The 21,366-nt window shown below is 43.5% G+C and overlaps 1 protein-coding gene across 1 annotated transcript in view; it reads left to right on the forward strand.

The window, feature by feature from the left end:
* ADAM22 (ADAM metallopeptidase domain 22) overlaps positions 1-21,366 on the forward strand; it is a 378,095-nt gene that overhangs the window by 347,522 nt on the left and 9,207 nt on the right. Inside the window, exon 30 of the mRNA XM_068235530.1 lies at positions 10,387-10,510. Within this exon, the coding sequence (XP_068091631.1) occupies positions 10,387-10,510 (124 nt within the window). The remainder of the gene's footprint in view (positions 1-10,386; positions 10,511-21,366) is intronic.

A 21,366-nucleotide genomic window follows, 5' to 3' on the forward strand; every position in this document is an offset into this window, starting at 1 on the left:
GTTTATTCTGATACATTGTTTTGTAAACATGCCGTAATATGGAAACGGTATATTGATGATATCTTTTTGATTTGGGAGGGGCCACGTTCGAGCCTAGATGCCTTTGTGTCCACGCTGCACGGGAAATGTCCGGCTATTGAACTCACAGTCCATGTTGACCAGCAGAGAGTAAACTTTTTGGATACCTGGGTGATTAGGAAGGGGGACAGACTGGTGACGGATCTGTATGTGAAGGAGACGGATAGGAATTCCGTCCTTCATTTCACAAGTTTTCACCCTCCACATATTAAGTTCAACATACCCAAAGGGCAATTCAAGAGGATAGAGAGAATTGTTGGGGATCCAGACATGAGAGCATTACGTCTAAAAGAAATGAGATACAAATTTTTACAGAGAGGATATCCCCCGAATTGTCTAGAGGCAGACTTTAGATTTAAATTGGGGGCAACTTTTGGTAGGAGTAGGAGTAGTGTTAGGTTAGGGATGACAGAGAGAATACCATGCGTTACCACCTATAATGTGTTATCGGATAAAATCGGGCACATTATAAACAAACATTGGCCTATGCTAAAACAGGGATTGCCCACAGTAAAAGAATTTCATGATCTGCCCTTATTGTCCTATAAAAAGGCACCATCACTCAGAGATAAAGTAGTGAAAAATGACTTGGGCCCTGAAATAATTAACACCATTAAGAGAAACGGATTATTCCCATGCCTAGGTTGTCACCTATGCAGCTATGTGGTTAAGGGGGATACTTTCACCCACCCTAGCCGGGGGACAAAATACACTATTAAAGGCAGCTTTAGTTGCGACTCCAGGTTTGTGGTGTATTTGCTGAAATGCCCGTGCGGGCTGGGTTATGTGGGTAAAACCACCCAGCCCCTTAGAGACCGTGTGGCCTCACACAAGTCTAACATTAGGAACAAAAACCGGGAACTTTCCGTTTCTGATCACTTTTGTATGAAACAACACTCTCTATCACAACTAAGGGTACAGGTGATCGAGGGGGTCCCAATCCCACGTAGGGGGGGAGATAGGAATAAAATTTTAGCATTAAGGGAAAACTATTGGATTAACAAGCTTGATACTCTTGTACCTAAGGGGCTTAATAGAGACTACGATTTGGCTGCATTGATATGAATTAGATGGTAGTGGTTTCCGCTTATTGGTGTCATCCTTTTTCTTATAGATAGTTGTTTCTTTTGGGAGGGGAGCGACGGTGCGGTAGGATAAGAATTTGTTGTCCTTTATTGCTGTGGAGGCTTTGAGCCTTGTTATACCTGCCGCAGTGTCGCTGTCCTGGATTAAGAAACAAATAGGGGCAGCTAGTGGTTGGGGATCTCCGGTGTACCTGCATGGCTAATTTACATATGGGCGGTGACTGCACCGCATGTATGTCTCGGCAATGGCTGATGCGCACCCATGTGATGTTTACATCGCATGGGATGTGCATCATGCCGTTTTTCCGGGTGCTCTCGGGCGGACGTGACCGGCATGTTCACCATTGGCTAAGGGGATGGTCACGCGCTTTAGTGCGTGTGACGTATCCATTAAGGCGTATCCGCTGTGGTGTTTGATGCGGACGCTGTCGGCGCTTTGGGGATTGGTCCATGTGAACAGGTGGGTGTGATTGTGCGTAAAGACGCTCCTCCCAGACCTGCTGGACCAGCGGACGTCGTCGGCCTTGTGGTGATTGGTTCCCTTAAGGGTAACCATCTCTCTTCCGCGTGAGTTAGGGGGCATGATGAGCCCTGACACCGGATTGGATATCTTTTTCCGGGCGGGTGGCTGGAGATCTGCAATGCGGCTGGTGATTGGTCGCCCCTTTAGAAGTCCTACATGCGGACGCGGTAGGCTCTGTTTTGATTGGCTGTTTTGGAGGTAACTGTGTAAACCAATATGGAGACACGGTGATCCGTGTATATACATATCCCTACTCGGTTTTTATACATGAGGGGATTTCGGGTGAGTGTCTCATACAGCTAATTTATATGTATGTAATCTTTATTATCATGTGAGATTTGGATTGCACCTGTGGGTTGGTTACAACCATTTGTATGTAACATGTTGCAATTGGTATCTTTATGTTACTCATGAATATGCATGTATGCTAATTAGCAGTCTTCTATGTGGTCCTCTCGTGGACCTTATAGGTGTGTGAAAAGTAGTTTGTGATCATTGTGGGCCTGCCATGATTTGAGAAAGGACTGAGAATGGCCCGAAACGCCTGTGCGTCATCGTAGGCATACCCACATGTGGATTTTAATCTGATGTATTTTATCTGAAGATCACTCAATAAAAACCTATTTTAGATGGTGCTAATCTGATGGAGTTAATATCTTTTAAAACCCTGCGCCCTTTTTTCCCGGCGCCCTTTTTTAACGTACGCTCCGCTATCATTATGGGGCTTTTTTGCACCAACTTTTTTTGTTAAAGAGACTTTTCAGGGAAAATAAGCATTCCTCTGATCTTCTTTTCAGATAACTTTATAATCACCTCCAAGGTCTGTTTCCTCTTACTCACTCCCACCGTGACCCTGTATGCTCCGGGCTCCAGGGCTTAGCTACGCCCCCTTTCAAAGGCATGACTCTCCCGTAGGACTCTTTATCTTGGATAGAGGGAGTGTCATAACACTCGTCTCAAAGGGGGCAGGGCTAAGCGCTGGAAGAAGGAGCATGCGGGGACTGGGGGAGTAAGTAAGAGGAAACAGACCCTGGAGGTGAGTATAACGTTATCTGAAAAGGAGAGGAATCAGAGAAATGTTATTTCTTTTCACGGTATAGTCTTTTTATATTCTTATTTTTAAACAATTTCCTAAAACGTTTGTAAAAAAAAAAAAAACAGTTTGCTGCTCCAAGCTCCTTGTAACCCCTTGTCTACCATGCAGTGGTTTCTTCCCACCTTATGTGTCCATGAATAGAAACTGCCCCCATACCTTTGGAGATAGGCCTCAGGAGGTAACTTATTGTTACTTAAAAGGCTTTCATATAGACCCTCTCCCCCCTTTCCCCCATGGTTATAATGGTTGTAGTGGTACCTTTTAAAGTCTGTAAAACAAAAAAAGTACTGGCACCAAGAAAAAACATTTACAATTTTTCCATTCTGACCTTGTGGCCAGCAGAACTACAGACTGGCTCCATCAGGATTCAGGTTTTGTCAGATGTGTATCAGCAGCTATCAGTCACCGCTAGGGATCATGGGAAGTGTAGTCTGGTGTGACTAGAATTATGTCATCAAGATTCTCATTACAATTTTAGGGTATAAGCAAGGTTTTTTTTTGGGGGGGATACTGTAGGGTGGTCGGGGGAAAATGAGTTGAAGTTACCCGAGGCTTCTAATGGTCCCCATTATGGTCTGTGCCTGCGCCGTACGCTCCTGGTGACATCAGGGGAATAGAGGACACGGAAACGCAGGTGCAGTGGTTTTCAGACTTTAAAGTCTGAAATTCCAGAAGTGAACTGGAGGCGGGGCCGGAGCATTGGGGAGTGGCTGCGCAAGCACAGGATGTCTGCGGGGGACCATTAGAAGCCCCGGGTAACTTCAACTCATTTTTCCCCGACCATCCTACAGTATCCCTTTAAGTTATCCTAATCAAAGGAGGGTCAAGAATGCACATAGGGCAGAGGTGCCCACACTTTTTCGGCTTGTGAGCTACTTTTAAAATTAGTAAGTCAAAATGATCTACCTATATACAATTTTAGAAGCACGATTGTAAATGCAGAATGGAAAATGCGATCTACCGGTAGGTCGTGATCTACTCAATGTGCACCCCTTGTATAGAGGATTGTATGGGAACCCTGTGTTATCCTTTTAAATCACAAAAGACTCTTTAAATGGTTTATAGCTTATCTCTAGCCATACACTAGACATAAAGTAACAAATGGCTGTGTAGTAAGGAATATGGAACCAATTCAAAGTGTTCTTTATTTTAAAAAAAATAAAATTAACTTTCCATTATAGTCTGCCGTTAGCAGTTGTTTTCCAGACTCAATAGACAATTCAAAATACGCTTACTTGCAGCCATGACAGCAGTACTCAGTTTGGTGAAGGACGCACCTGACTGTTTCCACCCAGTCAGCAGTTCATGTTCAGGTGCTCAATCAGCTCTCATACATCACACACATGGCATGTGGTAAAACAGTTCTGTTTTCTGAAATAATTGTCATATATATTGCTCACAGACCTCAACAGATTGTTTTTCCCCACAAAAGTTTAGACTATGCCCAATTTACTTTGTACTTTATTCTATATTTTATTTAGGTTTCATCAAGTTAACTTGTACATGTTTTAGTGCACTAGCTGGTTATAAAACAATGAATAATGTGAGGCGAATAGTTCCCTGGCTAGGCAAATCATATTTTAGGCTTAATATGGTATCAGTGGTGTAACTTCCAGGGAAGCAGCCTCTAGGGCAGGGGTGTCAAACTCCATCACAGAAGGCAATAGGGGGTGCAGAGGTAGCGACCGCATCGGGGCCCCCGAAGGGCCCTCCCTCAACTACAGTATTAGCTCTCTATTGGTCCTGTGCTCATAATAATTACTTCTATAGATAATTTGAATAGTGGTAATCATCCGCTTCTTGCACCTCTGACACTGTAGTTGCCATTGGCAGGTTTCGGTGCGCTGTATCAGTTGTTATTCATAGAGTGCTTGGGGGGCCCCATTGTAAAACTTGCATCCTTGCATCGAAAACCTAGTCTATGTTGCAGGCCAAATTGTTTATTAAGATTTAACATTTATTGAACAGTCCCAAACAAATTGGCGTAACTATAGGGAACATTGGAGCAGCTCCTCCCCCTTCTGCAGAGTAGCACAGTGGAGCAGTTTAATATTTACCTGCTGCAGTGCTGCTCCAGCAGAAAAGGCTCAAGAAGAAATGTGGCCCAAGGGAAGAGGCTAGCCTTCACTTCCCGTCTTTTTTGGTAAGCTGTGGTGGTTACCAGGCACACAAGGGGGTTTGGTTCCCAAGAGGGGGTCCCATGTTAACCGGTGTGCTCCTCTGGATGGGAGGGCAGTGTGCTTGTCGTTGATTTACTGCTTTCAATGATGCACATTTGAATCTCCCAAGGACCACATTGCGTTCGGCCTGCTGGCCTTGTGTTTGACACCTGTGCTTTAGGAGCACCAGGGGATTCACTTCTTCTCCCTCCTGCAACAAATGGTCCCTCACCAGTGCTGTTCCTGTAGCTGCAGACAGTCGCTCCCATGAGTGGCCCAGCAGAATGTTTAACCTGCTCCAGCATTGCATTGGGTTCACTTTCCTCCTCCCAGCAGCCTCCTGCTGTGCCTTATGACTCCTGAACGTTGCTATTACAGAGGTAGCAGCACCGCAGGTAGGTTCTGACAGCTGTATAGATGAGAGTGCATTTGATGCATACCTATAAACGTATAGTTCTCTGGTACACTACTCTGCACAGGGGGAGGGGGAGACTGTTGGGATTATGGTGACTGCACTTGTTAGGGAGGTGGTAAGAGTCACTATTGTGAATAATTGAAAAATTCAAAAAACGCATGTACAAGACATACATACACTTGTCAGAGTAAATGTACTGTACTGTAGCTGTCACTTACATTAGCTTTTCCAATATGACCGCTCTGAACTTCTTACTGACAGGATTTGGATTAGTCTATCTCCTCATGAGAGCAGAGAGGAGGTCTGAGTTCAGGTCCACTTTATGGGCAGTTCAGTGAGCTGCTGAAATATGATCTATGCTTTGCTTACATGTTTTTACAAAGCAAGCTAGATATGGCAGTACAGGTTCTAGGAGAAAAAAGAGTAAAGGAGGAAATGACATCAGGATTGGCTTCAGTCAGAGGCAGTAAAGATAGAAAATGTCTGAAAAAGTTTTATCTTTATTTACTATAATAAAAGGAAATAAATATGGTCACCTTCATATGCCTCTTAGTTCAGGTGTACTTAAGGAATGTAGATTTGTGTGGCCAGCATAACAGGTACTTTGCATCGATAAAGGCCAAACAGCCTGAGCCAGGCTTTCTGGACGTACACCATGTTTATAAGAACATCAAAGTGTGATTTGCAATATACTGAAGTCAAAGTGACGCATTAGGAGTATTGCTTTTTCTCACATTGAGGGGTGAGGGGCTATTTGTCTGTGTTGAGGAGGAAGAAATGTATAACGTTTGGTTTCCTCTTGGCCCAGAGCACACAGATCTTAGTGGTCCTGGTTTACCATGACTCTGCTGCTGGTTATCCTGTATGCCAGGCAGGCAGAGATTGTGTTGCTTCTTCAACCAATCAGATTCTGGCTACCATGATTTCGAGGAATGATACAGAAATCATAGCTTGGATACGATTGGTCATTATTGGAAAAAAGACACGGTTCCTTTCTTCCAATTCTCAGACACGGGGCCAAATGATTTAAAAACAACTGAAACAAGAGGGATATGGAGGCTGCCATATTTATTTCCTTTTAAGCGACACCAGTTGCCTGGCAGCCCTGCTGATCCTCTGTCTCTAATACTATTAGCCATAGCCCCTGAACAAGCATACAGCAGATCGGGTGTTTCTGACATTATTGTCAGATCTGACAAGATTAGCTGCATGCTTGTTTCTGCTGTTATTCAGACACTGCTGCAGCCAAATAGATCAGCCGGGCTGCCAGGCAACTGGTATTGTTTAACAGGAAATAAATATGGCAGCCTCCATAGTCTTCTCACTTAAGTGGTCCTTTAGTGATTTGATAGGCCTTATTGGAGATGAAAATTCATACACAACGCTATACTGTGAGCAGGTGATAAAATGCACTTAAAGGGATACTGTCGGGGGAAAATGAGTTGAACTTACCCGGGGCTTCTAACGGTCCCCTGAAGAGATCCTGTGCCTGCGCAGCCACTCACCGATGCTCCGGCCCCGCCTCTGGTTTACTTCTGGAATTTCAGACTTTAAAGTCTGAAAACCACTGCACCTGCATTGCTGTGTCCTCGCTTCCCCTGATGTCACCAGGAGCGCACGGCGCATGCACAGACCATACTAGGCCTGCACAGTTGCTCCTGGTGCCATCAGCGGGAGCGAGGACACGGCAATGCAGGCACAGTGGTTTTCAGACTTTAAAGTCTGAAATTCCAGAAGTGAACCGGAGGCGGGGCCGGGGCATCGGTGAGTGGCTGCGCAGGCACAGGATGTCTGCAGGGGACCATTAGAAGCCCTGGCTAACTTCAACTCATTTTCCCCCGACCCCCCTACAGTATCCCTTTAAAACACATGTTCAAGGAATGCCAGTAGTATGGATGTAGCATTCTTTGCATGCTGCACCACATCAAGCAGCATTGCATTTTTGCTCTGATAATAGCCCAGAAGCATGAGAGAAATGTGCACTCCCATAACTGCGATACATTTATTATTTGCTACATGCACACGCCTCATATAGGAGTCCTCCTCCGCGGCCTCTTTGGTTCCGGGTTTGATGTGCAACAGATGCACATGGCTGAATATCATGTGTGTTAAATTCATGAGATCTATAGAAAAAAACAACGTTAAAGCGGACCTGCTCTAAAAGATAAGCAACAGCATAACCTTTACAGTAAAACATTTCTTTGTTACAGCTGATACAAATCCTGCAATAGATCTGCAGTGTGTCTACTTCCTGCTTTCATGGAAGCAGACATAGGGTTAACAGCCTGTGTTTACAAATTAGCTGCTCTGCCGAGGCAGCCATCTGACACAGCTGAGAGAAAAAAATACACCTTGTGGTTAGTCACAGATGAGGGCTAATTAGACAGGCTGACTCTCTAAATACATACAGGGTGCATTTCTCTATGCTTTCCTTCTGTCCTGTGCAAGAGTTCAGGTCCACTTCTTTCTTCCATTGCCATGGCACCCATCATTTCCTTATCTTCTGATATCCCATACGGCCCTCTGCAGGGAGTTCACATAGAGCCCAGGAAACCAGCCCACATCAAAGATGGCTGCAGGTGCAGCTGCGACTTTAGCAAGTTTAGTGGGGAGTAGCTTGTCAACTATGAAAACAATCAAGTAACGAGAAAGGCTGAGAACCTGTTGTCGGATTGTTTTGATTTCTGTTTCCCATTGTGGCAAGAGGAATCGGAACGGAATCTGTACAACTGCAAACACTGATAAAAAAAAGTATATTATACAGACAATCTCCACAAGGAGAATTCACAGAGGCATGATGGATTGGATTAGTTGATGAATTTGTATGTTGCTGTTTGGCTGTTCATACAGTATTTTACTTCGGTGTTGTCTATGAAGTGAAAGACATGATGAGATGACCATGGGCAGTTAATGAGATGCTTAAAAGCCAATCACCTGCCTCATTCTGAGCTCTCCTGCAGGAGAATATCTGTACAATAAAAGAGTTTGCCTCTAGTCCTGGCTGAGTGATTATAATCACCACTTGCGATGCATGAGATGTATTCCCTTCTGACTGTAATTATTCTCCATCTGGCCACAGAGGCGGACTTGTGCTTTGGAAATGCATTGGGACTGATCGATCAGCAAATACGCAAATAAAGTTGGAGCAGCTGCCCAGCTCAGCCAATCAGAATCCTTGTTTGGCTGAAGCCTGATTGGTTGATATATTTTGCTGAATCACCCCCAAAGTGGTTTACACTTTGTGTGCAGTCAAAAAAATGCATGACTTTATCTGCTGCAACTTCATGATCACATCATTGATAAAATATGCCATTGTTTTCAATTTCTGTCTATGATTATAGGGTATCAAGTGAGCTTCCTCTACACCAGGGTCTCCTTCTAATTCACTCTCTCCTACAAGGGACATTATTGCTACATGTCTGTTTAGAAGCGTTTTAGACATTGGTTGTGTACACACATCCAATTTTGATTGGCCAATTGTATCACTTGCAGTACAGTGCTAGAGCTTAACTACACAATCTGGCCATAGTATTAAAAAAACAAAAATCAGTTTTCCCTCATACTACATGGAAGTGGTAATATTGGTCATAGTCCAATCAAAATTGGATGTGTGTACACACCCTTTAGATGTGCACATTATTGTCCCTACCAATCATAAAGCCTAGTACACACTTTCACTTATGATTGGCCAATCACTGACCAATTTTACCAACTCCATGTAGTAGGAGGGGTTATTTACACAATCTGCTTATATCTATTGACCATCATATTACAGTTGGTAAAATTGGTCAGTGGGTGGCCAATCATGATTTAAAGTGCGTACTTGCTTATGATGCAAAATAATGCCAGCCTCCTCTTTATAAAGATGTGGTGAGGCATATCGCTAGCGCTGAATCGCATCTCTTTGTGTACACGATGGTGATTGTTACGCCATTCTTGTCTGTGAGACGGGAGGGGGGATTCAGACTGACAGCAGCTGCAGGCTCCGCCCCCTGGAAGGGAATCGGCACTTGATCAACCCAATTGCAGCCAGTTAGTAATTTTGGCCTCAATAATGAGACAATTCAAGATCTGTTGGGCCCACCAGCTTCTTTTCTTATCCTACATACAATTTGATCTGATTAATTCTGATCAAAAGTATAGTCCTTCAGTAAAAACTGTATGGTTAATGTGCACCTTAAAGGGGACTGAGCACCAATAAAAACTTTTTTTTACTTAAAGAGCCTTTCCGTGAGAGAAGTTCATAATGGAGTGTGCCTCTGTGGGGGGAGGTTGATGTGAGACTCATTACTGACTTACAGGGTGCTGGCTCCTGACCCGTATGGGATGCGCTGTCCTCTCCACCCAACCAGCCGCATCCGCTGAATTTCCTGGCAGTGTCTGTCGCACAATCAATGTACAGAAATGTACTCGCAGTCGCATCCATGGACTACATATCCCAGCATGCACTACAGCGTGTGCGCGAGGCCCTGATGGGAACTACTAAATTTTGACATATGCAGTCGGTCGGGTGGAAAAGATGGCGCGTTCCATACTGGCTAGGGGCCAGAGGAGCAGCACCCCATAGGTAAGTAGCGAAGCTCATCTCAAACCACGCCCCCCCAAAAGGCACATACCATTATGAACCCACCTTATGGGGAGGTTTATAATTACTAGTGCTCAGTGTGACTCAGACTTTTCAGAATACAACCTTCCATTTTCAATCCTTAAGAATATGGAACACCAGGAAAGTTCTGTTTAGGATTAGTTTAGAGACACGATTACTTATTTCATAAGTTTATTTTCACTTCAGGTTTGCTTTAAGCGGCAAAGCAAAGATAAGGGTAACAGTCATGTAACTTGTAGCTTGAAACTAATGTCAATAGCAGCTTCAATCTTTAGACAGACCTGTTCTCTTCTAAGAATGGTGTGATGTGAGGGTGTGAGCGAGCTTTGCCGTGTTCCAAGCACCATCATTCACCGATATCCCAGGAAGTGCTCCTCTTATCCCCGCCTCCTGTGTCACTGTATTCTGTGTGTTTACTCTACAGAACGCTGTCGCCTGCCAAGTCGCCATCGTCATCCACCGGCTCCATTGCCTCCAGCAGGAAATACCCGTACCCCATGCCACCACTTCCTGATGAGGAGAAGAAGCCCAGCAGACAGAGCGCCCGGGTAAGGAACGCAGGCAGCCCGCCTACAGAGATAAGGCTGTAGGGAACTACCAGGGAACATACATTTATGTATGGGGGGCATCTTAAAGCGGATCTGAGATGAAAAACTAACTATAACAAATAACTTGTCTATACATCTTATCTAAAGTTTAGATGGTTTACACAGCAAATCTAGTTGCAAACAGCTTCAACAGTGTATGATTATTTATTCCTGTGATACAATGAGAGCGGCCATGTTCTGTTTGTTACATTACACACAGGCAAGCTGATCTGCATCTCCAGCCCTCAGCCTGTGAAAGCTTCACTCCCCTCTCCTCCTCCCCTCTGCTTCTGAAATCTCTGGCTAGTAACCTCTTCCTCCTGCCCAGACTGAGCTCCCATATGCCCTTGCTGCTAAGGCTCAGAGTGCTAACAACAAAATATCTCTCTAAACTGAATCTAAAACATAACTTTTATTAAATTCCTAAAACTCGACACATATAATTGGCTGCGATACCATAAATTACACTTGCAAGTAATTGCTAGGCCTGCTTTGTCGGCATATGACTGGACAACCTAGATTGCCCAAGGCTCATAGCAATACTGATAATGATAAAATCACACAACCCCCACCATACAACCCGACATGTTTCACTTCTAACTGAAGCTTTTTCAAGGGAAAAGTGCTAAGAACGTGCAAATAGTGATAAGGTGCAATATTACATTGTAAAACAAGTATAAATGTTAGCCTATAGGCTTAAGTCATTGTAGCAACCAAGCGAGTATGATGGCTGACTCAGGCTTATATACCCTCTAAGGGGTTGTCCCTCCCCTGACCCACCCCAAGGTCACACCTTCCACACAGGGCCAGCTCCCTATTGGTTACCAGCCACATCACTCATGAAGCCCACCAATGCGAGCCTCACACATATAGTGCAATGTAACATAAAGTTACCCTTTATGGTAGGACCCTATTCCCCAAAATTAATAAATGCGTACCTCTCCTGTTATCCAATACGAGAATAGCAAGCTGGGGGTGCTTATAAATAAACCGCCTCCATATGCGGTAAAAGACGCCAGGTTCCGCAAAAGGAGGCCTCTGATTGGTTGCCTGAACCTCTCAGGCGTCATCCTCCTCCGGCCTATCATGTGCAATGGCATCAGTAAAAACCGACGCCCAGGCACTTCCGCATAGCGCGGCGTGGAGCGCATACGTCATACTCCTCCGCCCATAGACCCAATACAGTACGTCAGGGTCTGCGATAGGCCAGGCAGATGTTGTCATGGCAACCCCTATCAACAGAAAACCGCCCGGAGAGCCTACATCACTCACAGCCCACCAATGCGCCACCTTATAAGTTACAATTTCGTAAGAACCTATATGATACATCCCACCATTGCGCCACCTTATAAGTTACAATCGCGCTGAAAAGGGGACATAACCAGGGCAATACGGCGAAATATACACACATTGCCCCATGCCATATGGCCATCTCTACCTATAGCATCGTGGCACATCAGGGGGAAGAGGGGAATTTTAAAGGATTAATACCACAAATAGATAAACCATAGGAATCTCCTGTAAGGTAAAAAACAGGCTGACATATATATAGTATATAGTAAGCTGATATAGATGTGGAAGGTAAGTATGACTAGAAAGGAAATATATTATATTACATGGGAGGCTGATCAAACCGGGGGGGGGGGGGGGGACCCCAAAAGGGGGGGGAAACAAAACTAAGGAGTAAGGATAAGACGAAATCACTAAAAACAAGGTTGGTAACGTAGGTAACCGATAATATACCAATTATGGGGTGTACATGCTCAGTACAAAGGGGTGATCCTGAGTTGTCATTAATGACATAATTCATAGAAAGGGCGAAAAAGTGAAACCCTCATTGAGACCATCCGGGCTCAGGGTACCCAGTCTATATATCCATCTGGATTCAAGTTGTCTCAGCTTTTGATCCAGGTTACCCCCTCGGGGGCCCAGATGCCACTGCTGGATCACCCAGTATCTGAATGTATCTATATCGCCCCCATGTTTTTCATTAAAATGGCGGGCCACAGAGGTATTTCTTTTATGCTTTATGTCCCCCAGATGTTCAAGGATCCTTGTCTTTACTGCCCTTGTGGTTTCTCCGATGTACAATAGGGGACATGAACATTGGATTGCATAAATCACCCCCTCTGAATCGCAGTTATAGAAGTCAAATAAATCAAACTTCCGACCATTCTTAGGTGCAAAAAAATTGCTACATTTGAGAACTTGAGGGCAGGTTTTACACTTGCCACATCTGTGCATACCGTTAAGTCTGTGGTCCAGCCAAGTCTTTTTCTTAAATTTCTCTGCTTGATTTATGGACTTTGCGGGTAAAAACGAATGTACCAGAGCATCACCCAGATTTTTCCCCCTCCTATACGTAATCTGTGGTCTAGGGGGGATATATTTACTCAGATCTCTATCCAATTGAAGTATAGGCCAATGGGTATCAATAATCTTCTTGATTATAGGTGACTGTTTTGTGTATGTACTGATAATCCTCATCACATCAGAGTTTGAGTTGGATTTCTCCTTAGGACATAATAATTCTGTTCTTTCTGTAGACCTCGCTTTCAATTCTGCATCCATCAGAACTTTTTGGGGATAACCCCGATCACTGAATCTTTTATGCAGGTTCTTACATTCTTTGTCAAATGCTATGGGGTCAGAGCAATTCCTCCGCGCCCGGAGAAACTGCCCCTTCGGAATCCCCCTTTTTAACGGGTCAGGGTGATGACTCTCCCATGCCAGCAGAGAATTCGTCGATGTAGATTTTCGAAAGATACTCGTATCAAGGCCCCCCTTATTGTTCTTCACAATATGCACATCCAAGAAGTCAATTGAAGTAGAGCTAATCTCATGGGTGAAGAACATACCTATATGGTTCTTGTTCAATTCACCCACAAAATCCAAGAACATGTCCCTGGGGCCGTCCCACAAGATGAATACGTCATCTATGAAACGGCCCCAGAATAAAATGTGTGATGCATACACCGCCAGGTCCTCACCAAAAACCGTCACATCCTCCCACCAGCCTAGGAAGAGGTTGGCATAAGAGGGGGCACACGCCGTCCCCATCGCACAACCCCTTTCCTGCAGAAAAAACTGGTTCTGGAAGAGAAAATAGTTGTGGGTAAGTATATATCTCAACAGATCCAAAAGGAATAATGAATGTTCCCTCACGTATATACTCCGAGACTTCAGGAAATAATCAACTGCATTGATCCCTAAATTGTGTTGAATATTATTGTACAGGGATTCTACATCCAGTGATGCCAGCCAGGTGTCTGCTGTGATTTTAATGTCATGTAGCTTATTAAGCAGATCCATTGTGTCTCTCAAATATGAGGGCAAGCTTTCCACAAATGGTCTAAGGAAAAAATCAATATATCTACTGGCATTTTCAGTCAAGCTGTTATTCCCTGCCACAATGGGTCTACCTGGTGGAGACAATAAATCTTTATGAACCTTTGGAAGTGCATAAAATACCGGGACAGTGGGATGTTTTGTATTGATACGTTCAAAATCCCCCTTATCAAGGACACCCTTGTCACGTGCATTCTTCAAAAAAGCCTCGAATTCAGCCTGGAATTTCATCGTCGGATTTTGCCTCAACTTTCGGTATTGTTTATCATCCATAAGGAGTCTGTTGCACATCTCTACATAGCTCACTCTAGTCATGACCACAATATTCCCACCTTTGTCAGATTTTTTAATTATAAGATCACTGTTACTTGACAGATCGTCCAGGGCTTTTTTCTCACTGGGACTGAGATTATTTATGGCATTTTTGTCCTTATTCCCCCTCTTTGCTAAATCCTCAAGTTCCCTAGTAACCACATCCACAAAGGTTTGTATGGATGAATATTGACTAATGGGCGGACAGAATTTACTTTTTGCTTGTAAATTGCTAACTGGTATGCATTTACGTATCTCTCCCGATGTATTTTCTTCCAGGAGATCATTAAGATTAGCTAAAGCTTCTTCGTCTCTCCTAAATTCACTTCTACTCTGTGCACTCGGTGTATTCATAAATTTCTTAATTGCTAACTTCCTGGCAAATAAATTGATGTCCTTAACAGCCTCAAATAAATCAAACTGTGAGGATGGCACAAAAGAAAGGCCTTTAGATAGTACATTCAGTTCAGTTTCATTCAAGATATAGTCGGTTAAATTAATGATTTTCATCTTATCAGAGGTGACCATATCAGTCACCATTCCTCCTCCCTGTGTTTCCAATAACGGGGTTTGTACCCCCACTTTTCCCTGTTGCGTAGATCTCTCGGGGTGCCTATTGGTTTCGGTTTTTGGCTCCTTGGTCTCCCCCTCCCCTTGGGTTTTTTGGGGACCTTGTTTATTTCCCCTGATTCTGGTTCAGAGTTATGTTCACTATCTGACTCGGTGTTAATGTCAGTTTCTGTATCTGTTTGTCCAGAGGCTGGTTGTGGTGTAGGTTTTTTAGGAGTGCGACCCCAATCATATATTTTATTATATTTGAAATCTTTACAATCACGAGTATATTTCTTGTGTTTTTTACTCTTAATTGATTCTTTATGATTGTGAACTTTATTCTGTAGTTTTTCCTCAAGATCCTTATAGGCAGGATGCAATTTAAAGTTCAAAACCTTCCTATGTTCCTCTGCCAGTTTTTTATTTATTTTTTCCAGTTCCTTCAACTCATAGTCCCTTAAAAATGCCATCAATTCAAGACTTTGCTTTGTCTTTAATTTATTCCACCCATCCATAAATTCAACATTTTCTGTATGCTTATGAGGGGTAACCAAATTCCTAAGACCTCGCACCGTAATCTTTTCTTTAAGGTAAGTATTAAAACTCGTTATTTCCCACCAGCTCCTGTTATGTTCTTTGTAAACATTGAATATAGTTCTGAACGCATCATTGATTTCTGAATCTGGGGTGACAGTGACTGGGGGGGTGGCCTGATCAGGCTCCTCCAACGAAAAAACCTGTTTCGCTTCAGCAATTAAACTATCAACATCAGGGATAGTATCTAGAAAACCTGCCATCTTTTCTAGCGTAAAAAGATTCAGGGATATGGAGAAAAAGGTGTCAGGGCACCCACAAATTTAAATGAAACAACAGACCTGAACTTAGATTACTAACAACAAAATATCTCTCTAAACTGAATCTAAAACATAACTTTTATTAAATTCCTAAAACTCGACACATATAATTGGCTGCGATACCATAAATTACACTTGCAAGTAATTGCTAGGCCTGCTTTGTCGGCATATGACTGGACAACCTAGATTGCCCAAGGCTCATAGCAATACTGATAATGATAAAATCACAGAACCCCCACCATACAACCCGACATGTTTCACTTCTAACTGAAGCTTTTTCAAGGGAAAAGTGCTAAGAACGTGCAAATAGTGATAAGGTGCAATATTACATTGTAAAACAAGTATAAATGTTAGCCTATAGGCTTAAGTCATTGTAGCAACCAAGCGAGTATGATGGCTGACTCAGGCTTATATACCCTCTAAGGGGTTGTCCCTCCCCTGACCCACCCCAAGGTCACACCTTCCACACAGGGCCAGCTCCCTATTGGTTACCAGCCACATCACTCATGAAGCCCACCAATGCGAGCCTCACACATATAGTGCAATGTAACATAAAGTTACCCTTTATGGTAGGACCCTATTCCCCAAAATTAATCTCTCTCCGGGCGGTTTTCTGTTGATAGGGGTTGCCATGACAACATCTGCCTGGCCTATCGCAGACCCTGACGTACTGTATTGGGTCTATGGGCGGAGGAGTATGACGTATGCGCTCCACGCCGCGCTATGCGGAAGTGCCTGGGCGTCGGTTTTTACTGATGCCATTGCACATGATAGGCCGGAGGAGGATGACGCCTGAGAGGTTCAGGCAACCAATCAGAGGCCTCCTTTTGCGGAACCTGGCGTCTTTTACCGCATATGGAGGCGGTTTATTTATAAGCACCCCCAGCTTGCTATTCTCGTATTGGATAACAGGAGAGGTACGCATTTATTAATTTTGGGGAATAGGATCCTACCATAAAGGGTAACTTTATGTTACATTGCACTATATGTGTGAGGCTCGCATTGGTGGGCTTCATGAGTGATGTGGCTGGTAACCAATAGGGAGCTGGCCCTGTGTGGAAGGTGTGACCTTGGGGTGGGTCAGGGGAGGGACAACCCCTTAGAGGGTATATAAGCCTGAGTCAGCCATCATACTCGCTTGGTTGCTACAATGACTTAAGCCTATAGGCTAACATTTATACTTGTTTTACAATGTAATATTGCACCTTATCACTATTTGCACGTTCTTAGCACTTTTCCCTTGAAAAAGCTTCAGTTAGAAGTGAAACATGTCGGGTTGTATGGTGGGGGTTGTGTGATTTTATCATTATCAGTATTGCTATGAGCCTTGGGCAATCTAGGTTGTCCAGTCATATGCCGACAAAGCAGGCCTAGCAATTACTTGCAAGTGTAATTTATGGTATCGCAGCCAATTATATGTGTCGAGTTTTAGGAATTTAATAAAAGTTATGTTTTAGATTCAGTTTAGAGAGATATTTTGTTGTTAGTAATCTAAGTTCAGGTCTGTTGTTTCAAGGCTCAGAGTGCCAAAGCACTCTGGAGAAGTTGTGGGTGAGGCTTGTTTAGTTTATAGGGAATTAGAGTATTAAAACGAAACAAAAAAAGTATTTGGCTTGAGGAATGTCCTATAAACTATATAAAAGGAACACAATTATGCAATGAGTAAAAGTTTCTCGGATCCACGTTAAAGCAGAATAAAAATGAAACCCACACTATCAGCACAGGCAGCAAGAGTTGGGCCACATACACACACCAGACCATAGTCTTTTGAAAATGAAAGATCACAGACCAATTTTACCCCCTTCCATGTAGTATGAGAACATTTCTACACAGTCTTTTCTATGGAGCTAAAAACAAGGAACACCAAGAGCCCCAATAGTGTAATATGTACGGGTGAATGGTTACTAGATAGAGTAAATATTAATATTCACAAACCAGGGTTACCATTAGGCAACCACTGTAAAGGCAGGTGGGGAGATTTCCCTGACCCCACTCAGGAATAAGAAGTCGCTCTTTGTAGATGAGAAAAAGGGGGTTCAGCCCTCCACTCAGGGTGGACTCAATATTATGCAGGAGAACAGAGGCGCCAAAAGGATAAAAGGAAGCTAAATGAGCTTAAAAAACAAATTCTTGGTAAGTAGAGGAGGTAGTGGTGGACTTACCTCCTCCAAGTAGACACACAACGACTGTAGTAAAGACAGTCAATATATTTTATTTATAAACTCCAAATATGCAACGCGTTTCGCAGGTTTGATCCCGCTTCATCAGGCAATAACAACGGAGCAATAGCATATGTGGTCAGTAGAAGAGCCAGGCACCTCTGTTTTGTGGCAGTCAACAAAGGCTTCTGCAGAACTGGTCTGACCCACCCATGTAATAGAGCAGGGAAGGAGCAGACGATTATTGTTTAGATGTAAAGACCGCTCGCCTATGGTATGACCTCTGACTGTCAGTATTCTCCTGACTTTTTAGGACAATTCAGGACAACCTTGCCCTCCTCCGTACCATATAGATCAAGTTTTCCTGACCTTCTGTGACTCTTTTTTTTAAAGATTCTTTATTTTTCAAATTTTTGAACTAGAAAGTCGTACAAACATTTATATGAACACTATGTTCTAGGTGCTACATTAGTATAAAGGATAGCAGTAGTTTAAGAGTCTAGTATTATCTCTATATATATATATATGATACTTATAGAATCAGGCAGTTGTGCAATACCTGGTAGCAAACCAGCGCCACCATGTAAAAGATATGGTCCGTATATAACAGCATGGTGTGGAGTGTTATAGGGAGGGGCCCCCCGATCCCAATGTTATGGGAAAAAATTTCCAGATAGTGCAAATTTGCTACATTCTCAGAATTCTGAACTTAGTGAAAGGAAGAGAAAGTATGGAGGCAGTGGTCCCTAGAGCCCAGAGGGATCATTCTGCTAGGGACCATATACAAATTTTAAATATTCCTTATGGAGAGGGAGTTGTGTTTATTTCAGGGGGGGGGGTCCTCCGTATCACTCCAGTACCTGGGGCCATTAGTTAATACAATATAAAGACTATCATTAGGGAATACTGATGTCTGTAGATCAAGATTTAAGAAAAGAAAGCTAGAGAAGGGGGAGGGGGTGAGAAGAAAAGAAAAAGTCAAGGGGTGTAGGGAGGAAAAGAAAGAAAGAGAAGGGTTTGGGGTACCCTGCCAGAGCCATGCCTCCATCTTACTGATCAGACTATGCAACTATCAAAGCTGCAGTAAAAGTGAACATCCAGGGGTTAAAGACTTAGGTAAGTAGTATTGTGTCCCTATATTCTTGGGTTTCTGTAAATATGTGCCAGTGCACCCAGGTCTTATTGTGGGCCTCTTCTCTGCCATGTATAGCGTGTGTCATGCTTTCCATTTGGCTGATTAGTGTAATCTCATTGAGCCACTCTGGGATTGTGGGTGAGAGGGTGGTTTTCCAGTGCCTGGCGATGAGTATACGTGCAGCTTGAATAAGGTGCTTAGTGAGGGATCTTTTAAATTTTTTCAAAGAGTTTGGAGTGTGGTGTAGGAGATAATAGGCAGGGTCTGGGTTTGGATCTCCGTCTGTGAGTATTTTGATGTATTTTTGTACAGCTTCCCAAAAAGGGGTTATGAGTGAGCATTTCCAAAAAATATGTAAGAGCGTGCCATGTTCTAGTCCACATCTCCAGCACAATGGGTCTGCTGTCGGAAATCTTGCCTGAAGCTTTACTGGGGTCATATACCATCTACTCAATATTTTGTAATTTGATTCCTGGATTTTTGCAGAGATAGAGGATTTCTGGTTTAGCAATAATATCTTTTGCCATTGTGCGTCGGAAAACGTATAGCCCCAAGTCAATCTCCCATTTGTTCTTTAATTGTAGGGCCCAGGATTCATCGGAACCCAGTAATTGGTAGATTTGTGAGAGAGACCTTTCTGCTCCGCTCTTTCCCAGGCAAATTAATTCAAAAGGCGTGAGTTCCCGAGACAGCTGAGCCCCTGTGCCTAGTGATTGTAAAAAGTGTTGGAATTGCAAGAGGCTCCATGGATCTAAGAGTGGGGTTTTCCTCACTAAACATAGGTTAGTCAAAGATGTCCAATTTGAGTGTGCTATAAGATCTTGGGCTCGCAGAGGAGGGCCTACTCTCCAGTGTCGATATCCTCTATGGTTGCACCCTGGAGGAAACAAAGGGTTATTTAAGAGAGGGACCAGTGGAGTCGGCCAAGGAGAAATATCTGGTCTAGCACGATTTTTAGAAAGTGCTAGAAGGGTAGATTGTATGGATATAAAGCTTACAGAGGCTTTTAGTGCGGACCAAGGGAGGGCCAGTAGATTGGATCCCTTCATGTCAAACTCCAGTTGTACCCAGCGTTTATGATCAGCATGTCTGTGCCAGTCAATCAGGCGGACTAGAGAAGCTGCACTGTGATATTTTTTGAGGTCAGGGACAGCCAAACCACCCTGGGGTTTAGATAAGGTTAGTGCACTATATCTTATACGAGGGTTTTTTTTGTGCCAGATAAATTGTGTAAAAAGTTTTTTAAGGTCTTTGAAATGTTCTATTGGCGGTGTGATGGGTAAGGCTTGATATAGATATAATAACCTGGGTAATACATTCATCTTAATAATGTTAATTCGACCTATCCAAGAGATGTGTGGTTGGTCCCATCTTTGAAGATCTTGTTTAATGGTATGTACTAAGGGAGGGAAATTTAGTTTGTATATAGCTGAAGTGGTAGAAGGAAGTTGGGTCCCTAGGTATGTAATGGCACGAGATGCCCATTTAAAAGGGAAGTTGGATTGAATGGTGGCAGTGAGAGTTGCTGGTAGCGCTATACCCATAGCTTGACACTTATCAGGGTTGATTTTATAGTTAGCTAAAGATTGATTAGTCCCTAGCTCTTTCATTAGGTTTGGTAAGGAAATGTGGGGAGTTGTAAGAAAAAAGAGTAAATCATCGGCGTAGGCCGCCACCTTGTGCTCTGAAGATTTAACTTGTAGCCCTTTGATATCCTGATTTTTACGGATGGTGCGTAAGCAGGGTTCCAGGGTCAGTGCAAAAATAAGAGGGGATAGGGGGCACCTCTGTCTAGTGCCATTACCAATAGATAGAGAATCTGAGACCAATCCATTGACCCTGACACAGGCTGTAGGTCTGGAGTACAGAGACAAAATCCACTGCAGCATATGCGGTCCTAATCCAATATGTTTAAGAGTGCATGTGAGGAACCCCCAGTCTACTCTATCGAAAGCTTTTTCAGCGTCTGTTGACAGAAGCAGAGTGGGGGTGTGTGCAGTGTGGGCCCAGTCCATAAGATCGATTGCTCGAATGACATTGTCTCTGGCCTCCCTTCCTGGTATAAAGCCTGCCTGGTCAGGGTCAACTAAATTGCACATAAAGGGGGATATTCTATTGGCGAGAATTTTGGCAAAGAGCTTTAAATCAATGTTTAATAAAGAGATGGGCCTATAGTTGGAGCACAAGGTGGCGTCCTTCCCCACCTTAGGGATAACAGTGATCTGTGCATCAACATGTCCATGGGCAGTTGTGCTGGTGCTATATCTTCTGGGGCTAAGCTATTAAGGGCTTTTGTTAAGAAGGGGGAAAGTTTGTTTTTAAATGATCTATAGTATTCTATGGGGAGGCCATCAGGGCCAGGGGCTTTACCTGTGGGGGAATCTTTGATTGATAATCTGATCTCGTCTTCTAGGATGGGCTTCTCGAGATCTTCTAGGACTTCAGCTGAGAGAGTGG

The sequence above is a fragment of the Hyperolius riggenbachi genome, chromosome 5 (genome assembly GCF_040937935.1).
Source record: "Hyperolius riggenbachi isolate aHypRig1 chromosome 5, aHypRig1.pri, whole genome shotgun sequence".
NCBI classification, from domain to species: Eukaryota; Metazoa; Chordata; class Amphibia; order Anura; family Hyperoliidae; genus Hyperolius; species Hyperolius riggenbachi.